This window comes from Strix aluco, chromosome 3 (genome assembly GCF_031877795.1).
Source record: "Strix aluco isolate bStrAlu1 chromosome 3, bStrAlu1.hap1, whole genome shotgun sequence".
NCBI lineage: Eukaryota > Metazoa > Chordata > Aves > Strigiformes > Strigidae > Strix > Strix aluco.
The window spans coordinates 24,099,876-24,121,012 of record NC_133933.1 but is presented as its reverse complement, the minus strand read 5'-3'; the positions used below and the strand labels follow the sequence as shown (position 1 = coordinate 24,121,012).

The 21,137-nt window shown below is 39.2% G+C and overlaps 1 protein-coding gene across 1 annotated transcript in view; it reads right to left on the bottom strand.

Annotated features, from left to right (window-relative positions):
- Positions 1-18,152, bottom strand: part of TMEM63A (transmembrane protein 63A) — a 33,354-nt gene extending 15,202 nt beyond the window's left edge. The window contains exons 1-13 of the mRNA XM_074817785.1: positions 18,063-18,152; positions 15,871-16,067; positions 13,580-13,659; positions 11,944-12,007; positions 10,482-10,519; positions 9,151-9,293; positions 6,522-6,573; positions 5,220-5,328; positions 4,760-4,830; positions 4,216-4,296; positions 3,479-3,602; positions 2,989-3,122; positions 511-648 (exon numbers count right to left, since the gene is read on the bottom strand). Of these exons, the coding sequence (XP_074673886.1) occupies positions 511-648; positions 2,989-3,122; positions 3,479-3,602; positions 4,216-4,296; positions 4,760-4,830; positions 5,220-5,328; positions 6,522-6,573; positions 9,151-9,293; positions 10,482-10,519; positions 11,944-12,007; positions 13,580-13,659; positions 15,871-16,056 (1,220 nt within the window). The 5' untranslated portion in view covers positions 16,057-16,067; positions 18,063-18,152. The remainder of the gene's footprint in view (positions 1-510; positions 649-2,988; positions 3,123-3,478; positions 3,603-4,215; positions 4,297-4,759; positions 4,831-5,219; positions 5,329-6,521; positions 6,574-9,150; positions 9,294-10,481; positions 10,520-11,943; positions 12,008-13,579; positions 13,660-15,870; positions 16,068-18,062) is intronic.
- Between the last annotated feature and the right edge of the window lie 2,985 nt (positions 18,153-21,137).

Below are 21,137 nucleotides of genomic sequence, written 5' to 3'. Positions count from 1 at the left end.
AAAAGATGTTAGAAGACAGACCATAGCTCACAGAATGGGTCAAGTTATACTCCTCACGTGGCAACTCAAAAAAACCCCAAAAAAACACCATACTCGGAGAATACTCAGTACTAACACCAAGTTGCTTTCCTCAGATTTCAACAGTAGATATGCATTAACCTCAAAAAATGGAAACACTGAGGCACAGACGTTAATAAGATGGGGGTGGGTTTTTTGGAGGTTTTGTTTGTTTGTTGGGGTTTTTTTGTTTGTTGTTGTTGTATTTGCAGGTTTTTTTAGTTAACAGGAACTGCAGGTACCAGAATTTTACAGTGGCAAAACTCTAGTCAGCCCCTGAGACGTCTCCCCGAGGTCAATAAAAAACACCAGTAATGGAAATAAAGATGCAGATCAGTCACATTCAAATGCTACATAAAGTCTTAATTTAGGATTAAAGAAAAATGCACTCAGGTCTCTTCTCCTGTCCCCATTCATTATCATAAATAAATGGATGTAAGACAGGAATCTTACCAACAAATATTCTCAGGATAAGGAGCGTACGTGACCTCCCAGTTTGATACGCACAGCTCCCTGCTGTAGGATGATGGCTGGGGTTCTCCTTTACACTTAATACTCTGACATTTGCAGGCATTGAAGTCCTTAAGGATACTGTAAGGAAGAAAAAGGTGGATTTTTCCAAATTCTTACACCTGAAAGTGATGCATATGTAATGAGAAAGACTGGGAATAGCGATAAAGGGTCTTTTGCTTCTAATAACCAGAGATCAAGATAGTACTTAGACAACAATGTAATGTTGTATTATGCATGTAAGGACCAGCATATAAACAGTTACTACCACAGGGCTTTGAGATCTGACAAAGTTGGAAACAAAGAGCAGTCTTGGTTTGAACTGTTCAGTGCTTCTACCAACACTAATAACAGCAGTGACTCATATTAAAAAAATATTTTAAAAAATAAATCAAAGCCTGAGAGCATTAGAAAAAAATAAAGACAGGCAGTTCCCCAAACACCTCTTTACGTAATTACAGCTGTTTTCAAATCAAAGCAGACTAAAGGATTAGTCTGTACTCTCATTTCATTACACTAGTATCAAAACTAGCCAATTTTGCCTTGAGTAGCAATTCTCAGAAAACTTTTATCATGCTGGTATTCTCACAATTCAAAATATTACCCTGTTTCACCCACTCCTGAAATAATCACAGTGCTTAATTTTATCTTCTCATATTATGAGTTGATTGACAATCAATGTATTTAAACAGAATTTAAACACGCCCAGAATAAATGCTTTCAAAGATTTCCCAAAACGCAGCAATCGAAGCGCTAGGCATATATTCAGAGACAGTATAACTGTGTGTGCGTTACTGTGTATAAGAAATTCCACCCCAGATAAGCTCTATTACACTAGTATGGAAACAGTATATGTTATATTTGAACAGTCAGACTCTAAAATTCCTGAACATGCTTGTTTCTCAGTTGTGCTCTTAATATATAAAAAAAAAAACAACCAGAGAACCACGCACACGAACACCAAACAAACAAAAACAACCCCCAAACCCCAGATCTTTACCTTACCAGAATTCAAGTAGTGATGTCAAATTGCCAGCATCTCGCAGCAGCAAGTGTTTAAGAAAGTTAATTATACTTTGACAGTTTATTTGTAAAAATAGATACAGAGCAAGCTTTAGCACTACCAGCCATACTACCGAGCACCATCACTAACCAAGCTTCTACAACCACCTGGCTTCATGAACCTCAGTCCTGGCTTCCTGTTTCTCTCATCCTATTTTAGGGCTCTGTGGAGCGGAGCCTACTAAGGGCACCAAATAACTTTCTAATTTGATGGTAGGCTCAGCTTCACATGTAATCTAATCTAATTTTCCAGAGAATGGAGTCCACTGCATCAATTCCAAGCTAAACAAAACTAAAATGTTTTCAGTTCTCGATAATTCAACTCAGAGATGCCCGCACTGTAGCTCAAAGCACATGCCCATGGAGAGACAATTCCATCAAACTTTTACATGACAAATCAGCAGCTAGACAAGGAACTTCAGTGCTTATTTCTTCTTTCAGTTTCACATCTTAAAATGTTATTTCATGCTCTAGATTCTCTAAACACGGTGTGTAACATTACAAAATTAAAAGGATGGCAGATTTTGCCACGCAATCACTACTCAGTTAAAAAGCAGCAAGCAAAACTTTCCCCAGCATCTCAAATTCTTGCAAGGAATTCTATACACTGGTCCTCATTGAAAAAAAGCCTGAAAGACTGGCTCTCTAATATGGCTTGAAGGTCAAAAGAATGCAGACAATTTACATCAGAGAAGCTATGAAGAATAAAAAAAAGCATGATGCGTTATTTTTGTAGTACAAATACTATTCTGCTTCCCTTTACTTACTTTGTGTTAATAGAAGATGCTCACAAACTGCCAACAGAAGACAAAAGGCTACATGTATTTTCTCTACAAATGACTGAGTAAAAAGCACTGAACAACTTCTGATACACATGTATCTATAATATCAGGCAAGAGAGATACATAATGGGTATCTATCACGTACGGCCGGGTCAGTCACTGACTCAGCAAAGCAGAGATGACTAACTAGCAGTGTAATTTGCACCCACTGTGACAGTTTGGTAATGGGACCATTTGCACAGTGGAAAATGGAGAAATCAGCAACTCGCATTCAAGAGCCAATTAGTCTGGTCTACTATTAACCTACACTGAGGGACTGGATCCCACACATAAGAGAAAGGCTCCTTATCCCAATAAATGTCCAGAGCCATTTAGTCACTTTGATATTTCTTCACTTGAAACAGAGGCTAAATGCACACTCACGGGAAAACTTACCGGAAAGCTAAGCAGACCAAATCCACAGGATGGTGAAGAAGAAGAAAGGAAGAAGAACCAACATAAGCAAACAAGCAACACAAACAAGAAGTCAGTTGTACTATTATATTTAAAAGAGAACAAGACACCAGACAAAACTTACTAGGTTGCCATGGATTTCTCTTGAAATGTTACAAAAGCCATTCCCAGCGGGTTATTATGAACAGCTTGTTCCTCTTTTGAATATTCTTCCATCAGTTCATTTCTAACTTTGGTATAATAATCTACAGCATCCTCCTGTCAGGAAATTGATGATTGTTACATCCAAGTACCAGATGGCTAATATCTTCATTAAAATACAGCTTACACAGACCATAGTCTCTCTTCTTCATACTACTTCCACAGATTACAAATCACATCACAATATGAGGACAAACAAACAGGAAGTTTTTCTTCTTCAATTTTTGCACTAATATTACATTTCAAAAGTTTTGGGGATTTCCTTTTCTTTACAGTGCAAGAACATGAAGGATGAGCTATCTGCAATAAATGAATAAAGAATTTTCTGAAGCTTAACAAGATGTCACACAAAACCAATTCTCTACCCTTCTAAATCTACCTAGCCATAACTAAACACGAACACAATCTCTTACCCTTTCACATCCTCTCATTTCACAACAGCAGAATTGACCACATGGCTTAGGGTTGATTTGGACCCGCTTGCCATACTTCTGATGCAGGTGTTCATAGTAAGTCAGGCTTTTTTCTGCCTGTTTTCTGGACAGAAAAATACATCCATAACATTTTGCAAGAAAACAGTATCAACATCAAGTTTAAGAAGAATATAATCCTCAAGAGAAAAAGTTATGTCAAGGACTGATAAATTATTCAGTCACCAAAGATATTCATATACCTTATTTTGGCTATGTAGCATAATTTATTTTCAAGTCTGTAACTGCAATATACAGCCTACACTTTTAGTTAGGTTCCAGGAAAAAACCACCAATGTATAGCCCAGAAGATAGCACTTTTTTTCTCCTGTGACCAGCACCTCCAGCCAAAGAAGCAGGGTCCCAGAGTTATTAATTCAATAGTTGGGTTTTCCACTTTACACTGCCCGGCAATCATTAAATACATACACAAATAAATAATCAGCAAGTCAAAGTTTATCTTATGCAATGCACAACATATCACACCTACAAGAAACTGGCTGAGCCCCACTACTCACGTTAAAACACAGCTGAATCTAACTGAAGTCCAGACCAGAACTTTAAGAGCTGAATTTATTTCTAGTATGTGCAAGCTTAGTATTACTGGTATATGCTGATTAAGGACTGGAAAAGCATTCATAAAATTATGCTAAACTCAGGTAGATTACAAAAACAAGTACCTTTTTTTGAAGAGATGAATAAGCTTGGCTACATCATAACACAGCTGGACCTCCAGCACAGCACAGGTTGGGTAGGCAGCACTGAAAAGGAAGCAGTACACGAGAACAGTAAGAACAGAAAGTACAGTGAAGAAATTGCTTCAAAGAGCACCACTGTTGTCTAACTGACATTTCAATCATTCATTTTGTTTCTGAATGAGGTATCATAGTGGAGACTTCCAGAGAGACAGCTGCTGAAAGTTACTTTAATATGAGGTGTGCCACATTATTCCCAAGTAAAGGCCATGTGGGAGCATGAATGGGAAGTGTGGATACACAGCCAGCCACTTTCTTAGATTCTAATTTAAAATCAGCTAACTTAATTGAAACATAGTCTTTTCTCAATTCTGTCTAAGGAATAAGATATGCTTTTAGAAGATGGATACTCTAACATGAATATTAAACAGCGCAAAAGTTAAAAAACATTTCTGCTTGGGCAGGTGAAACTACTAGGACAATTTTGAATCTCGTGTTCCTAATGATACTACTCAAGCATGGAACTTACGTGAAATGGCCTTGTATTGTCTCTTCTTTTGCATTTTTTGGAAGACCAGTTATAAACAATGTGCACTTAACCTGCAAGAGAAAAATGCAACTCCAATGAAACTGCAACTCATGAAAGAAAAAACAAGAATATGAGGAAGGCAGTAACACAACACAGGTAGCAGTGCTGAAGAGGGGAAAAAAAGGCAGGAAATTTTGATGGGAGCTGCACCTATTCAAGACAGCACCATGTTCACCTTCTATATTAGTAACAGTTACACCAAAATTTCACAAATCACTCCCCAACCCCCTTCTCTCTGTCCATTTTCACAATTCACTCAGTGGAGCTTTGCTTTCAGTGAATTCCTTCACACCTACATTACATTCTAGCAAGCAGAAGGCATCTTAGCAATTTGATTTTTTAGCATTATCCACTTGCAAACATGCTATATGCTTTTTTTCACCCCAATACAGAAACTTACTGTGTTTTCTTCTTTATATGTGACATACTTCATGTGATGTCTCATGAAGACAACAGTCAGAATCAGGTAAACAACAGCAAAAACCGTGTGCAGCCAAAGAAGATTATTACTGTCAGAAAAATGTTACGAATATGAGAAACAGGAAGAACCCGTTGTCCAACTGATACAAGTAGCCATGAAGATGCTAAGTAGATCAGAACCTCTCATTGAACACAAAACAAGGAAAAAAGGTAGTTACTGGTAGTCAGCCACACCTACGCAGATGCCTTGGACAGCCATTAGGGTTACTTGCCTACCATAAAATTCTATGGGTAACAGACCTACAAAGGAAACAGATATTCTATGACATGGACATTTTTAGGCAGCGTTTGGCTTGCGCCTTCTCATTCAGATCACCAATAGCACACACCATGCTATTTGCCAAAATGTTTTCTATTGGCCTTATTATTTACTGTGCTGAGTGCATAATTGAACTCTCCTCGAGCACAATCCTTACACAAATTGACAATGGCCTAATACAGGGAGTAAATTCTGCTTCTCTGATAGATCCTTCCTCAAAGCTTACAGAAGTTCTGTTCTGTGAACAGCTCTTCAGTTTTGCAAAGAGCATTAATAATTACAATTAACCTAAAATACAGGAACCTATTTTACAGATAAAAAACTCAAACAAACAAAAAATCCCCACTACTTACTTGGATTCATAATGTGGTTAAAAAAAAAAACTGAAGTGCATGGATTCGTAATGTGGTTAAAAAAACCTGAAGTGCATTGGCAGAAACTCTATTGGATATAGTAGCATGGATGGATGTGGATTGGTCAAGTAATAAACCAAAAAATTGTACAGCTTTGTATCTCAACTATTTTACAGACCTTTTAATAAAAACACACAGAAGTAATTTTAACTGTGATCTCAGATATGAGAGATATGCACACACGTAAAGAGAATTTAAATCATTTGCGTTACACATTCTAGTAAAGCTGTTAGCTTTATTTTCCTTCTGAAGTATGGTTTCTTTTAATGTGGAAATTTTTGAAAATAATATCACTAGATGTGCAGTCATTAGCCAAGAGAAACATGTGGTGCAAGAAGTAAGAGCTGAGAGAGTAGAAGCCAAGTCTCCAGATTTCTTATCAGCACTGTAACTGCATAGCCTGAAGCAGAACGTATCCCAGTTTCAGTTGTTGAAGCGTGAATAAGTAATTCCTACCCCATGAGCCATGCGGTAAGTATCAATTCATGTGTTTAGAGACTATGGCAGGAAACAGACATAAGCATAAAAGTAGTCTGTAAGATTTACTTACCCAGTTTGTAAGTTTACTATAGTTGTTCTTCCAAAACTATAGGGATCTTTATCTAAGAAGAACAAAAACAGGTAGCATAATTAACTGGTGCAACATTCACATGCAAACTATCAGAAAGTCAGCTTTTATTTTTTTTTTTAACGTTGATATACTACTTTTTAATGCCAAACATGTTCATTGTTAAAAAGATTTAGAATCATAACTAATGCTGGTTTACAGTGTATTGCATTTTAAAGTTGGGGAAAAAAGCGCAGGATTATACCACATTCAACCCACCAAGAGAAATTCTAGATTATTTTAAACATCTGAATACTAGACCTTTGCAGCAGTTTCCCTTCTCCCTCCAATCTCCCTTCAAGCCCATTAACAACATTGATTAGGGATTTGAACATATTTCCTTCACATTTTTATTCCATCTTCACTGATTTCTTATCTCAGTTTTTTAAACTGTATTAATTCAGTGTTGACAAACCAGTACTGATAACCTTACAAAGGTCAAAAATGAGAAAGTTTATATGACAGTGTTTCTCAAGACTGTCAAGTATTTTAAAAAATGATAATTCAAGGCAGTGAAAATTGAGTGCATATTCACAAAGGAAAGAGACCTAAGTGTATCTGGAAAGCTAAACAATCTTCTAGCATAGACTGTTAAACCACATTGCAAATTAAGTCATCACAACCAAAAAAAACTATAAATGCACAAAAACAACATACAGTGGAAGGGGAGAAAGAAGGGGAGAGGCACTAAAACTTCGTATTTGTTTTTCATCTGTATTTTCTAGCATCACAAAAATTAATGCAGGAAAACAGAAGCTCTATTCTCCTGCTTTATAAGGCCAGCCATACTCTGCCATCTGAATTAACAGAGAGCATCTATTGGTATCCAAGATACTACTACTTTTATCAAATTATAGTTAGTTAGAGAAGGACCATGCACACAAATTGATGTGTATTACAGAATCCATTTTGGTATAAATATACAAGTAGTAAACAGATCAAAAGAGGGAACTATGTTCTGTAAGTTCTTTGAAGGCACCAGCATCTCTCTCTACTTTATGAAGGAGGTGAAGACAGCAACAAGGGCACCAGTTGTGTTGGATTTGATTCTGTAAAACTAGGAAGGCTGGCTGAGAACAGAGATGGAAAACAAGGAAGGAGAAGCAACTGTGAAGTGATAAAGGATCCTTTGAAAGAACAGAAAAAGAAAAGAAATGCAAAGAACTAAAAAAAAAAAAAAAAGAAAAGCAATGGTCTTTAAGAAAGCAGGTATTAATATAAACAGAGAATGGATAAGAAAGAGCTCATAAAACGGAAGTCAGAGATGGCAGTTCCACAGAGAAACAATACTAAAGGCACAGGTACAACATATCCCTTTACGGAGGAGGGCTAAGTCACAAGGCTGTTTAAAACACAGGTAGGAGTAAACTGAAAACAAGAACTAGGCCACATTATTAAGGACAATAGAAGAGAATAAATTACAGGGACAAAGATCAGCAAGGTCAGTACACAAAACAAGATGCAACTGTTGTGGTATAAGAACAAGCAAAACAAAACACAAGCAAATACTCCTCCTGAAAGCTCCTGGTAAAAGCAAATGAATTATTGCTTTTTCTGCATTGCTATTCACCAAGATGATCAACTATGAACAACTCTGTAAACATTATCCTGATAAGACTGATAGAAAGCCAGGTATAAAATGGGCTTATAAGGGCTCATTATCAAAAGTGGAAGAATGTTTAAACAGAGTTTAACAGAGTTCTGTCCACCAGTATTCTCATTAGCAACCTGAATGGCAGACTAGAGGACACACTTACTGTATTTGTTGAGTGTGAGTTAATAATGGAAAGAGGTAGGTGTCACACTGGCAAACATAATCAGGACTAGACTGCAAGAAATATGAAATAATTCTTTGCCTAGTCAGCACAGTCTCAGCAAGAACATCTGTCTAGTTTTGAGCTGCCAACCAAGACAGAAAGTAACAGTTTGAGACAGTCTAGCTAGATTTAAAAAAAAAAAAGTAAAAGTTCAAAGGATGGCTGATGATTTTATGATCAGCGAAATAGAAAACATTTCTCATTAATGACCAAATTAACTGGTCTGGTTTATCAAAAAAGAGGAAAAGGCACAGATGAATTGATAATCTTCAAGCAGCTAAAAGGATATTGCAAAGAGGAAAATAATCATCTATCCTCCCCAGTGACAGGTCAAAAAATAGTGATCTTAAATTGCAGGAAAAGAGATTCAGACTGGACACTAGAAAAAGATTTCTCGTCTGTGAAGACAGTTTCCATTGGCAATTGCCACCAATAAATATCATAAAGAGTGCCTAGATAAACACCAGTTAAGAAGGCATAGGTAAAGTTAATCCTGCCTTGAACCTTCTAGGTCTAGTCATCCATGTCTGCATGTGGTCTGCCATCTTGTTTCTGACAAAAGTTTTTGCCAGACATATAAAGGACCCTCTACTCTCATACAAATTTTACACAAAATGACGCACACAGCAGACTGAGAGGGGAAAACAAAACAAAACCAAAACTTACAAAGTCTACCAAAATTTTTAAAAATCCTAAAAGCTTTTACAATGATATAAAACACAAAATTCTTCTTAGAATACAAACAAAATTCTTACCAAGTAGATCACCCGATAGGTTGACAGGTAATATCACACACACAGACAAAATGCTGACAGCAATTAACAAACAGATGATGTGACGCTGGAAGGCAAGGTAATGTATGGCATCTTCACCACATCTCTCATGAATCTCGTCATCGCTGCATCATAGACAGAAAAGCACATGATCAGTCTACTTAGTATCTTTGGGGTTTTGGGGGGTGGTTTTTGAATATACACTAATTTCTCAGTCTACCCAGTGACATATCCATCAATCCCTATCGGTTTTCAACACGGTTGTGTTCTTTCATGCATAAATCTAACTTCCAAAAGTGTTTTTTTCCCGTGCAGTATCACCATACAAAAATTAACATGAGGGAATTTAAGATGGAAACAAGTGATCTGAAAAGCAAATATAAATCCAAGTTCTTTTTTATCAGCCTAAAAGAGGACAAAGTAATTTGCTGTGACCTCCTGCTTTGACAGTCACAAGGTGTTAAGTCTAGCTCTCAGACTTTAAGATCACACTGTGACAGTGTTCACTCATCTCCATAAAGGCTCCCCAGGAGGAGAATTACAACAGACTCACCTTACTCTTGTGAAATCAAATTAACAGAAAATATTAATAGGCTTTGGAACGAACTCTCATCATCTATCCATTGTCAGCAGGACAGATGATTAAAACAGGAGTTCTTGAAAAAGGAAGGAACTGAACTAGCAAAAATGGAGAAAGACAGGCTCAATCCCCACCCCTTTATTTTACTGTATCCAAGCTAGAAATTGATTTTTAAAAATCATGATTTACTAAGCCCCAAGAGATACAAAGAACGAACATCACACATCTAACGCTCAGTTTCTAGGAAACAGTGGGATGGGCTTTTCCTAGTTCATCAGTTCCAGCCCCAGCTAAACCAGGAGTTCTCCACAGAAATCCTTGCAGGGAAATCCTGTTTCCTGCCCAGGAGCCCTAATTGCTTCAAACAGGGCAACACCCACACAGAACTCTTTGAAGGGTAAAAGCCTAGAGCCTAATTATTAGCTCAGAATTCATATAAATGTCATAGATTCACTTAGATTCACACACTGTCCCAAGATCAGGAAGTCCCTGGGCTGCCAGCAGAAGGACAACTGAAGAAGTATTCCCATAAACTGACCTTGTTTTTATATTCTTTTTCCACCCCACCAGAGGCACCTGTATCACTGTTTGTATTAAATTCTATCTACTAAAGGAAAAAAAAAGAAACAAACCAAAAAAAACCCCAACAACATTTTTGAATGCAACCCCCCTTTTTTAATTTAAAATAGAACAAAATGAACCACAGGTCACTATTTCTGTTTCATATACTTACTGCATCCGAAAAGCAGCTGTCATCCAAGAACAAAACCCCTATAAATAAAAAAGGAATTTTTTAGGATTTAACATACAAAAAATATAGTCTCTAATCTGTACGATTAAGAGAAGTGTTCCTATTAAGTCAATCTCTTAGCTAAAAAGTTGGCAGTTTGTTGCTCTGAAATCATAATTTCGAAACATACAGAAAAATACCTCATACTCTACATACTTTTTACAAGGTACTTCATATGTCTGTCTTCAGAGAGTATTTAAGGGGAGTTTTTTTATTACTTGCACATTTATTGTTTGGACTTCTTAAATTTATACAAGCGTGTCCAAATCCCATCTCCAATGAACAGAAGTCAAGGTGGAGGCTTCTAAGGAATTTTTTTTAAAGGATTGTTTTAGAGCAGAAAAGGTGATTGTTTTTTCCAAAACCATTTCCAGAGACTCTTGAATTTCAGGGATAAGTTCCATGAGAGTCTAATACAAGTTAATCAGTTAAACGGTAGTTAGAAACAACGCTGTGATTACATTAATAGAAAGACTGCTTGTATAGGTTTACAAATCCCCCTATGGATTAGTACAGCAGAGATTACATCTCACTGAACTTTCCAGTATGGTTCAAAAAAAAAAAAATCTTGTGTCTCAGAAGGCCTCTTCTTCCCAGTGAACAGTACTGAGCTAAAGAGACACATTTTTATTTAACAGCTTCAATGATAAAGTTGTTTTAGGGTTTTAAAAATTATGAAGAAAACTACACGGATAGCAGAGCAATCCTGATCAAACACCAGTATGCTTTCATTGCTCATACAATTATATAGTTGTAAGGCTAGATATTGATACATATATAAAATGTTGGCTGCCACCACTGGACAACTCTTGCATGGTTCATTCTGAAGCTGCAACATGCAAAAGATGTGTGACTTCAAAGACTGCAGAGAGACTATGGATGGAACCAATTAAAAGTTTGGTAAAAAAATTATCTTCCACTCCAAACCAGTTTTAATACTAAGAGCACATGGTATTATTAGTAGCCTCACACTCGCATCCAGTTTTCTCATATTTGTGAGGAAGACAATGTACCATAAAGACCAACTAGGTATTATTTGCAACGTGAACATAATGTAACTTTCTGAACTGTTATTTTAAGCACAAATTATTTAGTAGCCTTTTTTCCTTCCCTCCTTCCCCTTTGAAACTCTAATATATAGTCCCTCTTCTAATTTTTTAAAAAAATAGTCACTTAAAAACAACAACACAAGATATTGGTTTGTGATATGGCAATAGTTTGTCAGGAAATGGAGAGAGATTATGTATGGTTCTACAAAAACACAATACACAATGCATTACTAATTTTTGCATATAGATGGTCTTCCAGTTTAATTACTGGTTCATTGGGCTAGGTGGAATGGCAAATTACAGATTCCATTAAATAGCTTACATTAAAAAAAATATTAAAACTCTAGAATACTTACCCTATCATATTCAAGATCTTCAGGTACTGATGAAGATGTTGACAAGCGGTTGTATCTTGATTCACTAAAATACATTAAATGATGCTCTTAAGTATCTTTAATAACAGATGATGGAATTCCACAGAATTATTTCAACTTTCACAATTCTGAAGTAACTAAGAGAAGTAGTACAAAAATACTTTTTCGCTTATGAAAGCTGTGGTTTTCACCTTGTAGCATATGCTTAATTACAGTAACTTGTGTTATGTCTCATGTTGAAAAGGTAGGTCATGTGAGCTCCTGACGTGACAGCATATAACAGAACTAGAAAGAAAACAATGCTTTATTGGGGTATTAAGACCAGAGTAACATAAGAGAATGCAACACAGGTTTGGAAGCCTAGCGAGGATCAGATTTGCAAGCTAGCTTCCTGTTCAGATGTGCCTCATGACAAGAGATCACCTCTTTTCCCTCCACCTTTCCTCCCTCATTTTACAGCCACTACTCAGAATTTCTCTGTACAATTAAATCTCTCACCTGCAGGGCCACCTTCTGGTGCAAACTGAGTCCTGTAGCAAGGCTAGAAACATTTAGAGAGTCTGTAGCCCTCAAAAATAGCAGAGTCCCTGTTTTTAGTTTGTTGCTAAAAAGAAATGTTGCAATGGTGATGTGCCAATAACCACAGGACAACACATGTTAAAATGGAGTGTATTCATAGGCGTATCTATAATATTTTTGACCTGGCTGGCGCAGGTCACAGCCCAGCAGGGACAATAACAAAGGCTCCTAGGTGTCTGACTGCTCAAGGACCTGTTTGTCCCATGCAGGCCCCTACAGCCCACATGGAAGCCTATACCTGAGCATCTTCATTCTTGCTGCCTGAGCTAGCTGGATTAAAGCAGCCGCAGTTATTGGCCCTCTTTTTTTTTTTTTTTTCCCCCCCACAATTGTACATGGATTACATCTAAAACCACATTTTGAGTCCTTTCCTGCTGCTTAGTTGTGAGTTTACCACAACTTCGTTACACCACTAATACCAGGAAGAGGCTCACTGTTAAAGTTTACCCACTTCATAAAGAGACAGCTAGCTTTTAAAGATCCCAAGACATCATCCTGTAGAAATAATTTTTTTAAAAAAAAAAAAAAAAAAGCTCATTTGCCGTCTTACTAAATATCAGTGAAGATTTCAGAAATCTGCAATGATACATTTCTTTCTTATTTTTAAACCCTTCAGCAATATTATGGCACAGGCTGCATAGGGAGCTCTGGGAAACACTGGGCTTGAGCCAAGATAAACAAAGCGGTTAATATCCTTCTATCACAGAATCACACTGTAAACATCAACATGTAGGTATGTGACATGTTAGCAGACAAGAAGCCTATTTTCTTACCTCCACTTCCTTAACCTGCAACTGTAGAATGAAATTCATGACTATGCCAAACACGCAACTTTAATACTGAAACCACAAAGAGTAGCTCTGAGTGAGACGTATTTCACACAAAGCAGCATGAGGATATTTTTAACAAATATGTGCATGTGATTACAAATATACCTAATTTATACAAATGTGCTTAATCTAAGTCCTATTTACGGTACCTACTTCCACATTCCCTAGATGGTTTCAACAAATTGGTTCTGATTGCATATTTTTTTTACCTTTCAGCTTCTGACACCAGAGCAACACGACCGTAGTCCCAGAATCTCTTTCTTATAACGGAAAACAGTAATATTAGAATCTAGAAAATAAAAACAAAGATCTTTGGATATTTATTTTTCCACTTCATAACAATTACTCTTCGGTGTATAGGAACTGTCAAAAAAATGCTACCCTCGCTCCTAAACCAACTGTCATACATTAAGCAATCCAGTGGTGGCTGTGCTACAAACCAACCTGCCTGGGACTAAAGGACCAGAACGCCTGCCTTCCTGCTCTGATTTATACAGGAGGAGAACATGCAAAAATACTTCTGAACTGCAAGCGTAGGAAGGTTTGTGACAGAAAAAGTAGCAAGCAGTACTTCAGAGGAAGTAAAAACTTTCATAAATACACCTTTACTATTATTCATTACTTAATGACCAGAATTATGACTTGCAATTTTATTTTATTTTGAAACAATGATGTAAACAGGCTGTAAGGGGCTCAACTGTTTTCTCAAGTATGAGAATTATTTTTATCCTCAGTAAAAATAATATATTATCATAACTTATAAAACCCAGAAACTTATATTTGATCTCTGCAATGTATTATTCATCTTCCCCCTATATTTTCACTTTGAGAGCCTAACAAGAAAAAAACCCCTAACACTAGGTATTTCATAGATGCATTTATTTTGCCTTTTTTTTTTTTTTTAAATAAACAAGTTGCTCTGTACAAAGCAACAAAGCAGAAGTAACAAGGCCTGTTTTCTATGCATATGTAGCATACGCCCTTACTCCTAGCCCCTCCTACATCTCATACCTGTTTCACTAGAAAGTGCTAGTGATGTAACTTATTTGGATCTATGCAAATACTGACTGGCCAGCCAGGATACACATTAAGACTATCTAGGCATCTGGATTACACAGCTAATTTCCACATTTCACAATAAATATAACCTTCTTCTAAGAGCCTTCCTCCCAACAGGGATTATTAATTTAGATCTTCCTCTTTCATCTGGCCATTAAGCTTCATGCAAGCAGGAAAATTCTCTAGACTCTTTGACAGCTTTGGTTGAAATTGGCTAATGGATTCTACGGTTATTAGGAAGAACTGCCAGATAAAAATGGGAAGACAACACAATATATAAACCTCACTTCCGTAGGAAACCAGCCTAGATATAATATTCAGAAACCCATCAGCTGACAGTTACTAAAGGGATATGCAGTAAACGTCCACAAAAATAGGAATACAGGAGTTGCTAAATAAATTGCAGTACTTGGTACTTGGAGAGAAGCCTTCCACACTGCACCTAACTCTCTACCTAATGCTGTTTGAGAGGAGAGTTCAACAGCAAGGAACTCAAAAGCAGAGACTTAGTATGTTAAAATTCAACCACAGCTTTACAAAAAAAAAGTCCCCCCATTCCAACAAAATCTTATTAAATGCTGTGGCATCAGTTTCACAGAGCAGTAAATGCTGTACATGCTCAGAAAATGGATTTATGGTAGCGTGCTGCATACACCGAATCAAAAGCAAAGAATGCCACTATGTAACTTTTAGGAACATCCCCTATATCCCTACAAAACTACCAGCTCAGGTAGTTTTAAGTTTCTCCACAGTAGCTTTCTAGAACTCAGGAACTGTGTCATTCCTTTAGTCTCATTTTTCTACTACAAGCCTCACTTACCAGGCCAATTTGCAGGTCTACAGCTCTCTTTCTGGTGGCTTAAGACCACCTAGACCAAATTTACATTAATAATCATAAGTTTTATTGGAGTCTCAGGCCTGTCCTGGAGCCTCCAGACCAGCAACTAATCCTATTCCTCCTTTTCTCAGGACTGAGCTGATCAGTACATTATTTTGTCAACAGCTTTATGAAATCTAATTTTAAAAAAGTTTGTGAAATGACAGATTTTCCATATTGTATTTCATTTTGAATAACAATAAAGTTAGCAATGGTGTTCTCTTCCTGAAAAGGTACCCAGTACCTAAACCCAGAGTAAGGAAAAAACTTCCTTGCAGTTAAGACAAAACATAGAAATCTGAGCTACCACTACAAAGCTCACCATGACCCTATGATACTTTACTCTTTCTACATCCACACAGCGACCCTGTCACCCCATGTGTATATGAACCTTTATCAACACTTGAACAGTGCTTTGAGGTTCCCAGCATGGCCTTAGCCCATTTCTTATTCTGAAGATTCTCAGAAACAAATCCCAACCTGATAAATAAGAGAATTCTGAACAATCTAACTTTTGAGAAGGCCAGAGGTATGTTCAATACAAGAAATAGAAACTGGACTTACAAAAAAGAAGGTTACATCAAGCAGCAGGACAGTTGGGATTCCACCAAAAGTTACTCCTTGGAGCACTGTGCTGCCCCGGGCAGTGCTGTAGCAGTACGTCTCATTTGTTGAGTTGAAAGGTACACTTCTATTCCAGAAGTAGACTAGATGAGAATGTCCAAAACCCAGAAAAAAGAAAGGGTTCATTTTGTCTTTCCCTAAAAAAAAAAAAAAAAAAAAAAAAAAAAAAAATAGAAAAAGTGAAACAACCATGTGAAAAGCCTACCTGGTATTTGTGAGATATACTAATATTACAAATATTAAAAGTGCAGGAAGCTTCTGAAGTAGTTTCCCAGTGGAAGAGAAGTTGTATTTGACAATCTTTCCCCTTCACCTGTAAAATATTTTGCGATAACTGACAGGCTGAGTTATCAGCAGTGCCCAAGCAACAATTCCAGACATCTAACTAATCATGTCCTCTACAGACATCCAAGGAAGACTACAGAAGACCCACACAAAACAAACTTCTCTATCTGCTAATCTGTAGCATCAAACTACTTATTCCAGCCTGGATTCTGATTCTAGGAGTAACACAGGATATTAGATATTCCAGCAATAGCAGTTTGAAGATTTTGTTCCTAGTTGATGAGCACGTGTGAACGTACCGGCTTGTGAACTTTGTATTCAAATATCAACACCTCTAGATTATTAACAAATTTGGCACTAATTCCATGGAAAAGAACTACTACACAAATATACATACTCCTCTCTGTTCTTGGGCTATTGTGTGATTTTTCCTTTTTTAATAGGAGAATTCAACTGAAAGAACAGCACAGCAATCACAGTCTATCACGAACAAGAAAGAACAAAGAGTATTTCTAAGAGAACAGCCATCTACCTCATTTTTGGTCAACTGACCTGCTTAGATAATGTACTAAAGTGCAAGACTGCACAAGATTTGGCTATTGATACAACGGTCTTTTTATCACTGCATGCAATTGCTCACTTATTTGGGGGCTTTCCACTTCAAACATTTCTTTTCTTGGATATTACTAACTTGATGGTTCCCATGTAGTACTTGGGACAAAAGTATGCTTCATGCAGAACACACTTCATAAAGCAAGCACAGCCCAAAAAACTCTATCCTTTGAAAGCAAAGGTCCTCATCACAGGTCCAGGGTCACTACCTTTCTGATATCATGCCTCTGTATGAGAAATGCACATGTATCTGATGACAGCACTATTGTGGATGCTGAAAACAAAACAAAACCAAAGCGAGAACATTAATAACTACAAATTCTCCCTCTAAACATCAGAAAAACAGCATAGAGAATACTTCTCCCAAACCAGCATTTACCAAATGTTGGACTGTGTGACATGAGAGGAAGAAATGTTGTCCCAATTGACATGTTTCTTCGCAGGAAAAAAAGAAAATACACACTTCTAAGGACTGAAATTTAGTGCTGACAGGAGAGAGTATTTTTGAACATACTTTGGAAACCTTGATCACAACAACTGCAGAGACTGCACGCTAAATTTTAAGTATCACGCTGGATCTCATCAGACACAGTTTCCAGTTTTTGAAAGCCATTATTTTTAAATACGCCAGCTGTCAGGACGAGAACGACGGGTGGAGCCGCGCTGCCGCAGCCGAACGAGCGGCACTTCGCGACCTTTCCGCACCGGTGCGGGCTCTAGAAACGCGAAACCGTCTCCCCTGTTTTGGCTGGACCCCGGCAGCGTCCCCGGCCCTGGGAGGGCCGTGAAATCGGGGCTGACGGGCCAGCTTCCCCCGGCGGCACACCGCAAAGCCCCAGGGCTCCCAACTCCAGCCAGCCAGCCCGCCCGCTGCCTGCTCGCCTCTGGGCGAGGGGGGGGGATGGTGTAGCCCCCCGCCCTGCACCGCCCCTCCGACGGGAGGGGACGCCCCCAGGGCTGCCCCGGCCGCCCGCTCCCCGCCCCGAGCCGGCCGGGGTCCCGCTGCGGCCGCCGGCGGAGAGCGGGGAGGCGGCCCAGAGGAAAGAGCTGCTTCCTCGGGACGGCCGGGCGGAGGGGAGCGGCCCCAGCCGGCAGCACAGCCCAGCCCGCGCCCCGGCGGCCCCCTCAGGGCTCACCTCGCCCTCTCACCGCCCGCGGCCACCTCACGCAGCCCCGTCCCGTCCCGTCCCGTCCCGTCCCCGCACGCCGGCAGCGCCGCTCCCGCCCTCCCGTACCTGCACCGGGGCGGCCGCGGTCTCTCCCCTCCCGTCTCGCCCCGTCACCACACGGGGCGCGGCGCCGAGGCACCGTCCCGGCCCCGAAGTTACCAGCCCCAGCAACAAGCCGCGGGAGCCGCGCATGCGTGGCCGGGCCCGGCGCTTAGAGCCCGCGGCGGCCGCCATTGGTGCCTCCCTCACAGCCCCGCAGGCCTTTGCCGTGGGGCATCGCTGCCCTTCGCCTCGCTAACCTTCTGTTCCAGCCCCTGAAGTGCTTCCCTCAGGGAAGGGACCCTCGAGTAAAATAACCGGGGAAAAATTGCTGTCGTTTTTCTTGCACTGCTGTCCGTTTTCATCTGCCGCCAGTATGACATGGCGGGCAGGCGATGCAGTCACCCGGTTTTAATTCAGCGGGGTTTTATTTTAGCACAGGAGACAGAGCTCTGCTGGGAGCTCGTTTTATTCCCACATGGCGGGGTCAGCGAGAGCTGCTGAGTCGAAGGCCTGCATATGGCAGAACTGCTTTTGAAGCATGTTGAGCCAAGCTTCCCCTTATGCAATATCATTGAAATTATATCTCTGATGGCTTACAACAGTTATTTTAGAAGTCCATAGCTTATCTACGAAAATTTTATGCTGGATCCTAAAGACAAAATCTCTGGTGAAGAATGAAGGATATCCTAACTACTTGGTGATTTCTCAATTTTAATGTTAGTGCAGCTCTGCTTTGCAGCAAAACCTTTTGTGCCTCCATGATTCACATTATCCACTAACATGCCCCTCCTTGATCCAAACAGAGCTTTTTATAGCAAAAAAGGAAGAAGATATGTGAGATTTCAAGAGAAATTTCACAATTCCCAGTCTGGTAAAGTGGGCAAGTGTGCCAGTACAAGTGAAGCAGGCCATTCACTAGGTTAGGTAGCTCTGAAATAGATCAAGTAATAGTAGTAATTTCAATGTACCATTAAATATTAAAAGCCAATTGTCTCCACATGCCTATAAAGAGAAATAGCATTTGAATGCTGTAAATTGGAAAAAAAAAAAAAAAAAAAAAGAGACCTAGGGAGTTTAATGTATCTATGGCAGAGCTGGAATGAGACTGATTCCCTGCCATCCACAAGGACATCTTATTCTTTACAGGGGATAATGGCTTCCAGCCAGGCCCCGCCATCCACCTCTTCTCTACCCTTAGTGTTCCCTCGACAGCCATTTCATACCCAGCATTGCCAACCATCATCATCCTCCTGTGTCTTCATCCTTTGCCCCTGATTGGCATGATTGACCTCAATGAGCAGCAGGCATCCGAGGAACAAGATTATGATAATGATGAAAATGTAACTGTTCAGAGGGAGGCAGGGAGACCGCTTGCCTTCAAAGGTTTGCGCCCTACCTCTAGTCTCATGGATGAAGCAGCGGTGATGTTTCAGAACAGCGACCCACTCTAAAAACAACCAAATCATCAGGGCATTGCAAGGTTCAATCTGATGTTACACTGATCAAAATCTCAGCCATCTGTTGACTTTTATGTTTAAAAGAAATGGGCATCCCAGCTGCCAAGAAGCCATCATCTCCTCCAGTTGACAATCCTGCCTCTGCCTCTCCATCTTCAACTCCTTATGTCCCCTGTATTCAAACTGTGTGTGTTACTTAGGGCCCTGCATGCACACCTGCTATCCTGCTCCCTGCCATTTTATTAATCCACAATTGCTTCACTCTGTCAAATCCTTGTTTCACTATTCAGGAGTGCCTGCTTGGTGGAGAGCAGCATTTGGCTGTACATATGCTACGTGCCTTCCCCCACTCCATCCCACAAAAAGGGAGAAGTCCCAGTTATCTGCAGTAACTGAGAGACATTTCAAGATGATAGAATTTCATAATTTATCTAGCAGCTGCATTGTAGATAATCTGTGATTTTAACTTGGCTGTAACAATTATGTTACTTAGAATATGGCATAGAATTTCTCAGCTCAAAGCAGAGTGGTTCAGATTCACTGCTGGAATAAATGAATGCTGTTAATTATTTTAGCTTTAAAACACATTCTCTTCTACTCAGGGCTATGTTGGTGGGAAAGTTGTTTGGCGTGAGTGTAGTACAGTAATTATTCCATCCTGGCTTTCCTGGAATAACTCTTCCTGTGGACAGCTTATTTCAAAACAGGAATTAAAAGTGGAATAGTTATAATCACTTTTTTAAAAATTCAATTTTACTGATGTAGCTGCAGCAGAGTAGACCTGCCATATAGGTGAAGCCTCAGTGTATGCTTGCAGCTCTTACATTTCTAGGACCAAAATCCATTTGGTTGATTTTCTCACTGATTTCCTAAGCTGTTTGTACTTTTGATTCTTACCTTATTTTTCAAAATTAAGAAGGCCTTGCTTTGGCTAGACTATCTTACTCTGTAGCATTAAATAGGAGGTATTCAGTGATCTTGACATTCTTCATTGTAGCCCAGCTACAAAATCATTTTTCCCTCTCTCACAAGAAAATAATTTTTCCCTCTCTTTCTCTCAAGAATAACATCAAGCTTTTGTAATTTGGTTTTTTTTTTTTTTTTTTTCTTCCTCTGTCTAGACAGGCTCTTTAGCTAAGTGGTGTGATTTTGTTTATCTCTAATTTCAACAGCAGAGTCACATTTCCCTCCTCCCTACCTCTTGTAAATAGGGTTTTGTTTACCACTGTCTGTTCTTCTGGTGACAAAAGCCACATACAGTCATTAGTCAGCAAACGTTTAATTATGTTGCTAGAGCAGATGGAAATACAGCTTCAGGACCCAGGGAGCAGGTCAACAGAATTTAAAACTCTTCCATCTTTCTTGTATTTTGCATGTTCCATATCCACTTCAACAGCTCTTTAGCACCAGGTTGAACAAGTGTGTGGGGTATTTACACTTACATGTGTGACTCTTCCCTTACTTTATTAAATGACCTTATGGCTGAAGAACTCTGCTGTCACTTTAGTTTGATTTATCACAGCAGGACTTCCCTTGATGGGTGAACTCCCAACGGGACATCAATAGTCTCTGGACGTGAGTAGCAGGTGGCCTGATGCTTTACCATGCGTGGCAACTCTCGTCATGGTTTCTTCTCTCTGAA